General features: G+C 43.1%; 1 protein-coding gene across 1 annotated transcript; it reads left to right on the plus strand.

Annotated features, from left to right (window-relative positions):
- The first annotated feature begins 563 nt into the window (after positions 1-563).
- Positions 564-2,561, plus strand: LOC130869089 (tyrosine-protein phosphatase non-receptor type 11-like). Its single transcript, XM_057761179.1, has one exon. It carries the CDS (start codon positions 564-566, stop codon positions 2,559-2,561), a length of 1,998 nt encoding a protein of 665 aa, XP_057617162.1.
- The last annotated feature ends 12,429 nt before the right edge of the window (positions 2,562-14,990 follow it).

Genomic DNA, 14,990 nt, shown 5'->3' on the forward strand with positions numbered 1-14,990 from the left:
TGTGTGTTGGCTACAGTGTAAATGTTTTTGATATGCCCAAATTATATATGTTTAAAGTTATTGTATGGGCAACAACTTCTCCAGGTCACAGATGTTTTATAACTTGCTATGGTGAGGTCTACAAACTCTGTTTAAGGCTCTAAGACTGTTTGTTGCATAGCTTATGTAGAGAAGGACAGGGACAAAGAGACTGATCTGCTTTTGGGGATGACTGTTAGAGCGTGCATGAGTCCAGCCCCTTGGGATACCAGTTGTGTTGATGGACAAACAAACCTCACCCACCTCCCACCTCCACGCTGGCAGTCTGCCTAAGGTGGACACGGTGGTGAGACCAGAGCAGAAGCCAAAGCGCAGGACTGAAGCAGAGTGAGCCTAGTGGGGCACAGCCAGTATCCAGGATCCAGGTCTGGTGGGGGATTGTGCATGTAGAGTGGGCCAGTTCTACCTGCACATGTGTTGACTCCTCAGCGGGGCTTTGCTTAACCCCTCCAACACACATGTGACAGTGTCCCAAGGAGCCTGAGCAAGCAGCAGGTCTATGTGGAGCTGCAGCCAAGGGGAACATGGCATCTCTGAGAGGGTTTCACCCCAACATCAGTGGTGTGGAGGCTGAGAATCTCCTTCAAACCAGAGGAGTTGATGGCAGCTTTTTGATAAGGCCTAGTGAGAGTAACCCTGGAGATTTCACTTTGTCTGTTAGAAGAAATGGAGCCGTCAATCACATCAAGGTTCATAACACTGGGTACTACTATGACCTCTATGGTGGGAAGAAGTTTGCCACCTTGGCTGAACTACTCCAGTATTACATGGAACATCACGAACAGCTAAAAGAAAAGAATGGAGATGTTGTTGAGCTCAAGTACCCACTGAATTGTGCAGACCCAACCTCTGAAAGGTGGTTCCATGGTCCCTTGTCTGGAAAAGAAGCAGAGAAACTGCTAATGGAGAAGGGTAAGCGTGGCAGTTTTCTTGTTCGAGGGAGCCAGAGATACCCTGGAGACTTTGTTCTCTCTGTCGTCACAGGTGATGACAAATGGAAGAGCAATGATGGCAAGTCCAAAGTGAGCCACGTTATGATCCGATGTCAGGAACTGAAATACTATGTTGGTGGAGGAGAGTATTTTGACTCTTTGAGAGACTTGGTGGAGCATTACAAGAAGAACCCCATCGTGGCGACACTTGGCACAGTCCTGCAGCTCAAGCAGCCTCTCAACACAACTCGCATTAATGCTGCTGAAATTGAAAGCAGGGTTCGAGAGCTAAGCAAGGTAGCTGAGACCACAGATATGATCAAACAGGGCTTTTGGGAAGAATTTGAGACACTACAGAAACAGGAATACAAATTTCTCTATAGCCAAAAAGAAGGTCGGAGAGAAGAAAATAAAAACAAAAATAGATACAAAAACATCCTGCCATTCGATCACACTAGGGTTGTCCTGCATGATGGCGATCCCAATGAGCCCGCTTCTGATTACATCAATGCGAACATCATCATGCCTGCATTTGAGGCCAAGTGCCACAATTCAAAACCCAAAAAGAGCTACATTGCCACTCAAGGCTGCCTGCCGAACACAGTGAATGATTTCTGGAGGATGGTGTTCCAGGAGAACTCTCGAGTCATCAGCATGACCACAAAGGAGGTGGAGAGAGGGAAGAGCAAATGTGTCAAGTACTGGCCTGATGAGGATGCACTCAAAGACTATGGGGTCATACGTGTTAGGAACATCAAAGAAAGTGCTGCTCATAACTACACCTTAAGAGAACTCAAGCTCTCAAAGGTTGGACAAGGAAATACAGAGAGAACTGTCTGGCATTACCATTTTCAGACATGGCCCGACCATGGTGTGCCCAGTGACCCTGGAGGTGTGCTGGACTTCCTGGAGGAGGTCCACCACAAGCAGGAGAGCATCATGGATGGAGGCCCTGTTGTAGTTCACTGCAATACTGGAATTGGCAGGACAGGAACATTCATTGTGATTGATATCCTTATTGACATCATTAGAGAGAAAGGTATTGACCATGACATCGATGTTTCTAAAACCATTCAGATGGTGCGGTCCCAGAGGCCAGGAATGGTCCAGAAAGAGGCACAGTACCGGTTCATCTACATGGCTGTCCAGCATTACATCCAGAGGCTGCAGCACAGGATCAAGGAGGAACATAAAAGCAAAAGGAAAGGACATGAATATGTCAACAGTAAGAATTCCCTGGTGAACCAGACAACCAGCGACCAGAACCTCATGCCGCATTGCACTCAAACACCACCCAGTACAGAAGTGAGGGAGGTTCTGGGCTTGGAACATAGCTCATTACCATGTCCCACGAGCATCAGAAGTTTCCCAAGAACCCTGGATGACTCTAAGAAGGATGATAATGACGACAGTGGGTGTCGCTCCCAGAGGAGGGACAGCATCTCCAACAGGATTTTCTATGAAGAGTTCCAGGCACTGGCAAGACGTGTTGACTGTGTGGAACGCTCCATAGGCAGCATCATGTCCAAGATTGATGCTGTGGTTGTCAAGCTTAAGACCATGGAAAATGTATATAAACAGTCGAGGTAGATGTTAGGTGCTATTCTGTTTTGGCAATTATATTCTCCATTTGCAGGAGAAATCATCCCTCTACAAACTGAGTTAGCCCTAAAATAATCCCCTGGCCAGTCATGACCAGCATAATTGATGTGAGCTGAGTTAACTTTTAAATGATGGGATGTACGTGACTTTTGACATAGGGTTTTACATTGTCCCCGTAGCCTTCCCTGCTATGTGAAAGTGGCAATATCAGGGGAATGCAGAACTTTGGTAAACACTATCCACAAGTACCAGAGACAGACAATGGGCTGAATACAAACACTAGTTTAACTGAAGAAACCCTGTTAATGGAAATTGTAAAGAAGGGCAGTTATCTAAGTTTCATCTCAAAATTGTAAAAATTCCTTTGTTATTGCCTAATTCTTGTTGCTTCTTACTATAAGGAGGAGTTCAGATACCAGTTTTTGCCACAGTCTTACAAGTCCATCTCTGGCTGTGGTCTCAAGGAGATTTATTTACTTATTTTTTTATTTTTTCCTGGAATAAAGTTTGCTTCTGGTTTACTAGACTTTGGTGGTTTTTTTGTACAACTCCCTGTGGACCTAACATTTTGGTAACCCATACAGGGAAGCACAAACTTGGTTCTGGGGGGGGGCATCCCAGTCTCTGGTCTCTGGTAAACTTTATTATTACTGCTTTTATCAATTGATAGGTTTCTGGTTTTATCTTGTATCTGGTGTCTGGACAATCTGGGGATTCAAGAAGATCTAGTAGGCATGCTTCTAATCTCAGAGCCTGAGGGAAATGGGGGAAGCTCCAATTCCTCCTCTGGCCATTGGATCATTTGGTTACGACCCTTTGGGACTGATAAGGGCTCATGTGACCCAACATGCAGCAATGCCTTGTCAATTCTGTTTAATTGTCATATCATGTTAAAAATTGTCTACTGTCAGGTTCATGTGGTGACTGTTAGTAAATTCATGTCTACCCTGGGCTAAGGTACTGGAGTCCCAGGCTGGCTTGTCAAGGATAAGTCAGGAGGACAGAGGCAAGTAGAGGCACCTGCAAGGCCAGGAACCAATAGGGCCACTGTCAGCCACTTGTCCCAGAAAATAATTGGTTTTGGTCTCACAAAATGACACATGTTCCAAAGCTGCACAGCGGGAAGCATGAGAGTGGAGCAGCAGTGGGACCAGAGCCGTCAGGAAAGCAGGAGCTGATGCAGAGGCCACAGAGGGGTGCTGCAGACTGGCTTGCTTTCTCTGTGATGATTCTAGTTTCTGTCAAGTTGACATAAAACTAGTCAGTATACCCCTAGTAAAGTTTGTCTGGTTGACTGCTGAGATCTTGCTTTCCCCGCCTTCTTATTTTTTAAATCAGCAGAAGAAAAATGATTCATTCCTGTAACTGTCTAACCTGTCCCAGCATAGACCAGCAAGACCTAACTACATCACAGCCTCACCCATGGCCCCTCTTTTCCCACACTCTACAGTCCCTCCCTTGCCCCATTTTCCTCACCTCCTAGGCCCAGCACTTCAGCCTCTGATGGAGACTGTCCTGGGAAGAGCAGAACCCCCTCCTCTGGGAGACCCTCTGGCCCCATCATGCTTAACCCCTGGATGGTCCCCGGGCTCTGGGACCTCTTCCCTTGGACTGCCCCAGCTCTACAGACATGGCCTGCTGCTCCCCTTCACCTGTACCTCACTTCCCAGCTCTGCTTTGTATAAGCACTAAAAGATCTTTGCAACTTTTGTCTGTCCTCCTTTGCTCCTTGTCTGCCCTTCAGATGCTCTGCTACACCCTCTGATCACAGCAGGACCCAAACATGGCCCTTCTCCTGAACCCAGCAGCCCACAGCAGCCCAGGTCATGGGGCCATGAGCAGCTTGGGCTCAAGACTCAGGGCTCCTTCCTCCTTAAATGGTCACTCCAGGCTGAGACAGGCTGGCCTGCCGTTGGGTCTTTCTGCCCCTAGGCCTCAGTACCTCTGAGCATTCCTGGGCCCTGACCCTCACTGCAAACCACCAGCAGCTGCTGCCTTCCTAGCATTTCCTCTTCAGTCACAGCTGCCCCATTGGAGCAACCTGGGTCTCACTGGGTTTCTGGTGTACCATGTCTTTCCTCCCAGGACTAGGGATGTCTGCATGCTTGGTTTGTGGTTGTAGCTGGACATGGAGGTAGCACCTGACTGTGTTGCACAGGCTGACTTCACACTGTTCAGGAGAAGCTTCTGCCCCTCAACTGCTGGGATGACATGTGTGCTACCATGCTGGCTAGAAAATAGGTTCAGTCAAAGACAGGGATGTGAGGTCCTGGGACTTCAACAGCAGGGATGACAAAGCTTAGTGCCAAGACATCTTGGACTATGTCTAACAGTGGGGGTCTCCACGAACACTCTGTCACCCTCAGGACATGGCTATGTTAATAAAACCAGGCAGTAAACAAACCTATTAGAGGTTACAAACAAGACTGCCAAGCTGGGACCACTCAGTGGCAAGGTGCTCACTTGGCATTGTGAGGACCCAAGCTCTATCCCTGCCATCAGAAAACAAACATCTGCTTGTGGTGGCTTAACATATGTGAGGGCCTGGGCTCCATCCTCAGCACTAAAACCCCAACACCACAAAACGATCACTGTCAACACCGAGTTACTGAGTACAATTCTCATGACACTTACGGTGCAAGGAAAGAAGCAGCTCTCCCAAGTTGTCCTTGACCCCTACATGCTCCTACCCCCTCCACACACACAGAAAGTGTAGTTAAGAAAAACAAGAAGCAGGGCAGTTGCCGGTGCACTCCTTTTAAAGCACATGGGAGGCAGAGGCAGGTGAATCTCTGAGTTCGAGGCCAGTCCAGTCTACAGAGCTAGTTCCGGGACACCCAGTGCTGCACAGAAATCCTATTTCACAAACAAAACAAACCAAAACAAAATAAAACAGATTGGGTCTGAGGAGCACTTGCTGCTTTTCCAGGAGATCTGAGTTTGTTTCCCAAGATCCACACTGGGAGGCTCACCAGGTTTCCCGGTGGAAATTCTATATGTGTCCCTGTGCTGCTGGCACCTGTCCAGCATAGGGACTGCAGCTTTCTATGCAGATCTGACCTCCAGAGCAGCACCTTCAAGGGGCTTGTCCTGCATCTACTCAAAGGCGAGATTTTAAGAGCCCCACCTGCCAGGAGGAAGGGATTACCACTTAGAATAGAGACTGGAGGAGGGTGTTCTTTGCATACAGAATGCAATGTAAGTCCAGAGGTCCTACTTAGTATCTCTGGCCGATGGGTGGTGTGAGTGTGCATGGCTTCAAAAAGTTCCTCTAATGCCCAGCGGGTCCGAGTGTACCCAAGCCTGGAGTACTACACAGCAGAAAAGGATAATGACATCTTGAATTTTGGAGAAAAATGGATGGAGCTAGAAAACATTATTTTGAGTGAGGTAACAGACCCAGAAAGACATTATCACATGTACTCACTCATAGGTGGTTTTTAAACATAATGCAAAGAAAACCAGCCTACAAACTACAACCCCAGAGAACTTAGACAACAATGAGGACACTAAGAAAGACTTACATAGATCTAAACTACATGGGAAGTAGAAAGTAGAAAAAGACAAGATCTCCTGAATAAATTGGGAGCATGGGGACCTTGGAGGAGGGCTGAAGGGAGGAGAGGTGAGGCAGGGAAGGGAGCAGAGAAAAATGTAGAGCTCAATAAAAATCAATAAAATAAATAAATAAATAAATAAATAAATAAAAAATAACTGGGGCAGAATTGGGGACACAGAGATCAAGGCTTGGAATGAGGGGAGTCTATTATGTTTCCTGTGAAGAGGGGGCTGACTCCAGCCAAACACAGAAAGCCATGACAAGGATTAACCCATGATGACAAGAGCAGAGGCCCCATAGCTCTGCTCTTTGGGACACTTGCTGTGGCCCCTGCTTTTGTTTGTCTCAACTGACTTTTCCAGTCAACTACCAGGAGACAGTCATTATTTATTCGTATCTATCTTCTTAAACTTAATGCAGCTCATATCTGTTGTTATCGTTAATCAAGTACGTTGTGGGTGGGGGGATGGACCTGTTAGTCTCTCAGTTTGCAGAGAGATGCTTCAGTTTTGTAAATAGAGCTATGGGTTATAAAGCGGAGTAACCCGCTGTTAATAGTCAATCCTTAAGTTGCTGAGAAAGCTGGACAGTCTGCTCTCATTCTCCTAGGCTTACAACTTTATATTTACTTCTATGTTCTTATTTTTAAAATCTACATTTTTATATTCTTATTCTTGGATTATATGTTATATATGTTCAAGCCACACTCAATTTCTCAGACCAATTCCTGTTGCCTATGAGTCAAGACATGAGAATGCTCAGCTACTTCTCTAGCACCATACATGCCTGCATGCTTCCTAGGTTCCCACCATGATGATAAGGAACTAAATATTTGTGAGCTATCACAATTAGATGTTTTCCTTTTTAAGACTTGCCGTGGTCTTTGTGTTTGTTCACAGCAATGGAAACCCAGAACTAAGACAACAAGCAAGAGGACAAAAAATGGAAATTTGGAAAATGTTTGTCATTTAAAAGGTACTTTCATTTCAATTGGCGTGTCTGTTGAAAAATAATATAAAGGAACCTTGTAATAAGAATATCTTTTTCATTATTGTATCAAAATTCACACCTGGTTCTCTGGTTGGATGTAATTTGACCTTATAAGGAGGATACCACATCATAAATTGTATCTAGGCCAGGCCAAACCTGATAATACCCAGGACTTCATCCCATATCAGGGGAGATGCCTAGAAGTGTGGGTCCTAAGCCACTGTCAGAAGTTCCAAACCAAAGTAGCAGATGTCCCAACACCAGAATCAACAAAACCAACCAAGCAGCTGTTCATGGTACCACAAAGGCTGATGGATATCAGTGCAGCCTCATGGTCAGTGATGCAATAGAGTTACCAAGGACATGGAGAGTGTCACCTATCAATTGTGCCGAACATGCACAAGACCCTCAGAAGACCTGTCCTGTCAACATCTTATCATGTAAGGTGGGGCTTCATGATGGGGGCATGGACAGGCATTGTCTTCAATGGTGTAGACACTAGTAAGGTACTCATGTTTCTGTACACAACCCTTCCCCACCCATGTTCTTGACAGCAGCCCTGATGTCATTCACTGAAATGCTATGGAAAAACATTTTGAAATGTTACTGGAAAAATAAAAGACATGAAAACAGAAGGACTAGTTGGGAAGAGAGAGGGGATGAATAGGAGTGAGTGAATAAGTGAAGGTAAAGAAAGATCACTACTACAAAAGCATGTCACATACATACATAACAGATGAGAATGAAATTTATGTTATTCATAATTAATATATGCTAATAAAGGTATTATAAAAAGGCCAATGGTTCATGAGGAACAACACCCAAGACAGACTAATATCTGGCCTCCACATACATGGAGGGGTATCCACATGAATATGCACCTACATGTACACAGTAACAACAAAAACAGAAAACCTGTATGTCAGGTACAGTGAAGTGGTATATGCATTAAAAAAATCAGACTAGAATACACTTGAAAACACCCAGTCCTCAGGGCTCCTACTGTCACACATGGTATAATGTTTTGATGATGCGAGTGATATTTACCAAGAATCAGACACCCTAAATTTAAGTTCCCCTAAACTTCCAATAGAGAGCAAGGTAGTGTGTGTGTGTGTTGATAAAGATCAAACCCCATGTATGCTAGGCAGGAAGTCTACCACTGACCTACACCCTCAGCCATACTCTCTGAAAATGGCTATGAAAGCAGCACCGGAAATGGGTTAAGGGACTAAGACCCTAGGTCACCATAGGTATCTTGATTTTTGGTGATGGTAAGTTTTCCTATGGGATAAGATTTAGGATATGGGCAAAAGCCATGTTTCAACTAGCTGTGTTACAGTTGACACATTGGGAACTTACTAGAACACCTGGCCCTGTCACTTCAACTTGGCCTTTTGGTGGTGACACCTTACATTCTGTCCAGGTCAATCCTCACAGTGGTACAGTTTATATGCCATAGACACTCCCAGGTATGTGGACAGTGAACTTCAAGATTTGTCATCTTGGAACCTCCCCTCCATTACACTTTGTAGGTCATAAGGTTGGAGAGCGGCATCACATGCCTACTATTAATGCTCATGCCATGACTGATCATAGCGTTCTGGATCTCACTGATGATAGCTGCCTGTTTAGCCTGATGTGCGGATGCAGGACTTCACTGTTTCAGCATTCACCTGCTAGATGCCAGGGAACTTTAGCAATGCGCATCTGGAGACTCCCATGACAACGGCTTTCATCCTTGGTTTCCTGGTGGCTTTTTAATAAGTATTTGTTATAATTTTTATGCCACCTTCTCAACCACAAAATTTATTTTCATTCGTGTGTGTGTGTCTGAGAGTATGTTACCTGAGGGAGTATACATGAAATACATGAAGACAAGAAGTGGGGATTGGATTCTCCAGATGCTCTGATTAAGACAAGCAGTGATGTAAAAAACAGAGATGGACTACACCAAGAAGGAGCAGACCCAAGATGCTGTGGTCTTTTGTTTTGTTTTTTGTGGGTGCAAGGGCTGTGTGTGCACATGAATGTAGGTACTCTTGGAGGCCAGAGAGAGCATCGAATCCCACAGAACTGAAGTTACAAATTATTATGTTCCGCCATATAGATGCTGGGAACTGAAATTCAGCCCTTTACAAGAGCAGCAAGAACTCAAACACTTTTTAGAATTACACTTATTTATTTCAAGTGGGTGAATGCCAGGTTATAATAATGCTTAAACATGATATAACTATTCCAAGAAGAAGACAAACACATTATGTATTAGATCCGATCAAAATTATGCCTAATTTTATTTAACTATTTCTATACAACTGCAAACACATTATAAAATTACAGTAAGTGCCAATGTCCCTAGAGGGCCATTCTTTTAATACCTCAAGTTTAAGTATGATAACCATCGATATTCTCCTTTTGGGGCATGAGTTTATTTTTATTATTTTTTATTTTTACATCCCAACCAAAATTTCCTCTCCCTCCTCTCTTCTCAGTAACTCCCTCCTACCTCCATTGCTCTCACTCTCCATCCATTCCTCCTCCTCTCCTTTCTCTTCAGAAAAAGGTGGACTTCATATGGATACCTGCCAGACATATTCTACCAAGTAGTGGCGAGATTAGGCATGTCCTCTTCTATTACGGATGGATATAGCAATCCTGTAGGAAGAATGGGTCCCAAAAGCAAGCAACATAGACAGGCCCTGCACCCACTGTTAGGAGTCCCACAAGATCACCAAGTTACACAACTGTAACATGTATACAGGGGGCCTAGGTCAGTCCCATGCATGCTCTCTTGATGGTGGTTCAGTCTCTGTGAGCCACTATCATCCCAGGTTAGTTAGTTCTGTGAGATTTCTTGTGGTGCTCCTGTCCCCACTGGCTCCTACAAAAATTTAATTATTTTTTATTATTTTATATGTATTGGTGTTTTGCCTTCATGGATGCCTCTGTGAGAGTGTCAGATTCTCTGGAATTGGAGTTACAGACAGTTTTGAGCTGTCTATAATTTTTTCATTATTATAAACATTTATTTCTCTATATTGACATTTTAAAAAATATTTATTTATTTATTATGTGTACAATATTCTGTTTGTGTGTCTGCCTGCTGGCCAGAAGAGAACACCAGACCACATTACAGATGGTTGTGAGCCACCATGTGGTTGCTGGGAATTGAACTCAGGACCTTTGGAAGAGCAGGCAATTCTCTTAATCTCTGAGCCATCTCTCCAGCCTTCTATTCTGACATTTTAAAATAAACTTTCATATAATGAATGTGTGAAGATCTACTCTACTGATAGGCATTTGAAATAATAATATTATTTGTTTAATTATTTAGGGAGAGTGGGAATATATATATATATATAATACATATTACTAATATATTGGTATTATATAATATATTCATAAATATAAAGGTATGTTTGTATATACTTCAAATGAGGAGCAACATTGATCAGTTAAATAAACAGCCCACTAGACTGAGACTAGATGTGTCAACACATGACTAATTCACGAACAGGGAGAAGTCATAGAACAGTGAGGAACAAGGCAGTAAAGCATGCTGGAGGCTGTACAGTGGACAGTCCAAACACTTGGCGTGTGGGGCTTAGAGCCAAGAAGACCTGAATTTGAATCCTGCCCTCCTACAGTTCATAGCACTCTCGTCTATGAGTTATTTCATTTCCCCTGAGCTTCTGTTCCCCATTCTGTACAATGGGCATAATAATGGTAACCATGTTACAGGACTGTTAGAGGCTGAACTGAGATGACACCAGTAAATCTGTTGATACTGGGCCTGCCGTGTCACCAGCATTCCATGCCTTGTTGGAATATCCACCTGATAACACGAGGTAACTAGGAAACTGTGATCACTTTGTAAAAAGGAAAAAGAATTGACTTTCTGTCTGTAGGTATGCGTGTCTCTTGTCTGTAGGTCCCCATTCCTAGAGACACCTATATGGCAAGGAGATGCTTTTGGTTTGTATTGTTTGAGTGAGAGTTTTGCTTTTATTTTTGAGTTAGTATCTTGTATAATCATAGTGTTCTCAAACTCACTATATAGCTGAGCATGGTCTTGATCTCTTGATCTTTCTGCTATCACCTACCAAATGCTGAGTTTTAGGTCTGTATCATAAAGTCCATCTGGTTTTAACTTCCTTTCTTTGTTTCAGAGTCTTATTATGTAGCCCTAGTGGGCCTTGGACTTGCTATGTAGAGCAGGCTGGCCTCAAGCTCAAAGAGATGCACCTGCCTCTGCCTCCCAAGTACTGCAATTCAGAGGTATTTACCATCACACCCTGGTTGTAACTTCTAGGAATATCATTCCTTTAACCTGGAATTCACTGTACTCTTGAGGAACCATAGTCCTGTCACAAGGTTGGTGAATTCTGGGATCTTCTCTCCTGCCAAAGATACTTGGGCTAAGCTGACCACCCAGATGAAGACCATCTAAGAGGCATCCTTAGCCTCCTTCACTAGTCAGACAGGTTCACCCTCGTAGTGTTGTGGACTGTTCTAGGTCACATTTTTCTTTTTTCTTTTGTTTTTCTGAGATGGGGTTTCTCAATGGAGCCCTGGCTTTCCTGGAACTCACCCTGTAGATCAGGCTAGCCTCAAACTCACAGAGTATCACCTGCCTTTGCCTCCTGTGAACTGTGATTAAATGAATGGCATGTATGTGTGTGGAGGTCAGAAGACAACTTGAGTCAATTTTTCCTTCTGCCCTTGGGGGTTCTGAGGACTGAACTCAGGTCATCAGACTTAGTGGCAAGCACCTTTAATTACTGATCCATCTATCTGCTCAGTCCCGTGTTCATGTACAGACATTCACATTGATTTTTCTCTTCTTTGTCTATTTTAGAAGATTTGGGGATCCCTTCTGTGTGACTAAGAAGTTAAGTTGGTTGTGCCTTACCCTGCCTTCTCCTTCCTGGGTCTTGAACTTGTATGCTAGCAACTTTTTTTACTTGAAAAAATCCTTTATATTGGGTCAAGCCTACAACCCAGCATTTGGCAGGCTGAGAGAGAAGGATTCTGGAGCCAGCCTGGGCCAGAGTGAGATCCTGTCTCAAACAATAACAAAAGGCTGGAAACTTAGCTCAGCAGATAAGAACACTGGCTCCTCTTCCAGAAGACCCAGGTTCAATTCCCAGCCACACATGGCTGCTCAAAACTGCCTGTAATTCCAGTTTCAGGGAATCCAACACCTTCACCCAAACAATTGTGCAGGTAAAACACAAATGCACATTAAATATAAGTAAATAAATCATTAAAAACACCAATAACAACAAAAATCTCTGGAAGTACCTGGAAAGAAATGACAATAGATTTGCGGGGATTTCTGGTCTACTAACAGTTTAAGGTGGTATGGGAGAGAAATTTGACCATCTGATCCATAATTTTCAATGGTTTATTTATTTGTTTTTGTCATTGTTAGAATTTTATTGATTTGTGCAGTTTGGTACTTTTTATTTATTTATTGGAGGGGTGTGTCCTGGAGGTCAAAGAACAACTTGCTGGAGTTTGTTCTTTCCTTTCATCATGAATGTTCTGAGGACCAAACTCAGGTTGTCAGGCCTGGCAACAAGCGCCTTTACTTGCAGAGCCTTATTGCCAGCCCAGTCCCATTTTTTTTGTTTGTTTGTTTCAACTTTTTTGTAAAGATTTGTTGTTTTATTTCACATGTATGAGTGTGTCACTGTATGTAATATGTTCACTGCATGTGAATAGAGCAGATGGTTTGACATCCTTAACCACCACGGAAACAAAAACTGTAACTAACTGGAGGTTCCATCTTATTCCATCCATAATGGCCCGGATGAAAGAAAGAAATGATAGCGCATGCTTCTGAGGATGTGGGGAAAGAGGAACACTTATCATTGCTGGTGGGAGTGTAAACTGGTACAGCCACTACTGAATCAGTGAGGAGGCTTCTCGGGGTTGAAAATAGATATACCTCTAAATCCAGCTCTACAACTCTTGGACATACACACAAAGGGCCTCACCTGCATCAGCACACCAATGTTCACTGCTTTTCTCTCCAGAAAATGGAAACAGCTTAGATGTCTATCAAGAGAGGAAGGGATAATGGAAATATAATCCATTTATACAATGGGATATTATTCAGCTGTGAAAACAAAATGTAATTATAAAATTTGCAGGTAAATAATGGAATTGAAAAAAATCCTACTAAGTGAGGTAACCAAGACCAAAACAGACAAATAATGTGTTTTTTCCCACTTTATACATGGATGCTATCTTTAAATGTGTGTTTCATTTATAAACAGAGGTCAGGTATCTACGAAGGGGTTGGTAGGGTAGGGGCTCTTCAAAAAACAGAAAATTGAATAAAGTGTTACAACAGGATAAGGGAAGATTCAATGGAGGAGGTAGGTGGGTGGGCAAAGTAAAGGAAGGTATATGGGAAGTGTGGTCGTTTGAATAAGAATGGCCCCCATAGGCTAATATATTTTTATATTTGACATCAGGAAGTGGCATTTTTTTAAAGGATTAGGAGGTATGGTCTTATTGGAGTAGGTACAGCTTTGTTAGAGGAAGTGTGTCACTGGGGGTCCAGACCAGTGACTCTCTATTCCTGCTCCCTGCTGATCTAGATGTAGAACTTTCAGCTCCTCCAGCACCATGTCTGCCTGCATGCCACCATGCTTCCCACCATACTGATAATGGACTAAGCCTCTGAAAGTGTAAGCAAGCCGCAATTAAATGCTTTCTTTTATAAGAGTTGTTATGGTTATGGTGTCTTTATACAGCAATAGAATATTGGCTAAAACAGGGAGGTTGAAAAGCTCTATTGATACCTGGAACTCTAGAAGTTTCCTGAAATATGCACATATATAAAATGTTTAAAGATGGTTACTATGTGATGGGGAAGACAGTACTCCAGTTAGATATCATATGCTATAAAATCAAATTTCCAGGACTGGGAATATGCTACAGCTTATTGAGTTGTTCCTAAAGGAGTCACATATTACACCACCCAAATATCGTATGTTATTACTTATGCTGTTGTTAAACCTTTACAACTTGACTGTAAGGCCTAATTTCTAAAGATACTGTTTACTTAAGTCTCCATTTGCCTATGTCATCAAACATGAATAAATTGAGAATTTGAACTAGAGACATCAGTACTACTGACTAGTGAGGGTTCTGTTAGGAGCTATCACAACTGCCAACTTCACATTCTCCTGGCCACACAGGACCTAGTTTTAACAGCCCTTTGTGTGAGGGGTAAGAAATCAGCAGCCCGTGTTGAAGGCTGTCTACAGCCTTCTGTGTGCAAATGCTGAGCCCACCTGCCTGACCCCCAAGCTGGCTACTCTAAAATCAGAAACTGGGTCTGTTTACTTATGTAGTGGTTAAAAACTAGCTCCATTTCGAACTGAGTGTCAAACTAAGTTATGTGAAAACAGAAAAACATTGGAGTCAGCAAGACTTTATTCTCACCCTAAGGATTATTAACCACAGGATGTCTGGACTACAACCCTAAGTCATGGCCCTCAGCATTTGAGTCTCAATAGCAATCTAAAGGGAAAACTGATCCCAGAGCCACCTGGATCATTTCTCACAATTGTTCCATACTGTATAATTGTTATTTTAAAATATTAGGCAGATGCTCATTCCGCTTCTGTAATCTCACTTATCCTTGTGTGCTCTAAAAAACAAGAACAGGATAATTTCTCACATAGCAAAAATACCCCAGGAGTTGAGACAATTGAGGTTTGTGCCTTTAAAAACTCCATCAAGCCTTCCCCTTTTGTAGCAGCTCTCAGATAGTCAAAGAAGACTCTTGTGGCAATGTTACTATAAATAAACTTGTATTGTTTTTCAATCTTTTAACTTAAAGGAAGTTT

This window comes from Chionomys nivalis, unplaced genomic scaffold (assembly GCF_950005125.1).
Source record: "Chionomys nivalis unplaced genomic scaffold, mChiNiv1.1 scaffold_75, whole genome shotgun sequence".
Classification (NCBI taxonomy): domain Eukaryota; kingdom Metazoa; phylum Chordata; class Mammalia; order Rodentia; family Cricetidae; genus Chionomys; species Chionomys nivalis.

Bases quoted from the DNA above. Each gene is read 5' to 3' on its own strand.
- LOC130869089 (XM_057761179.1), top strand. From the start codon at position 564: ATGGCATCTCTGAGAGGGTTTCACCCCAACATCAGTGGTGTGGAGGCT.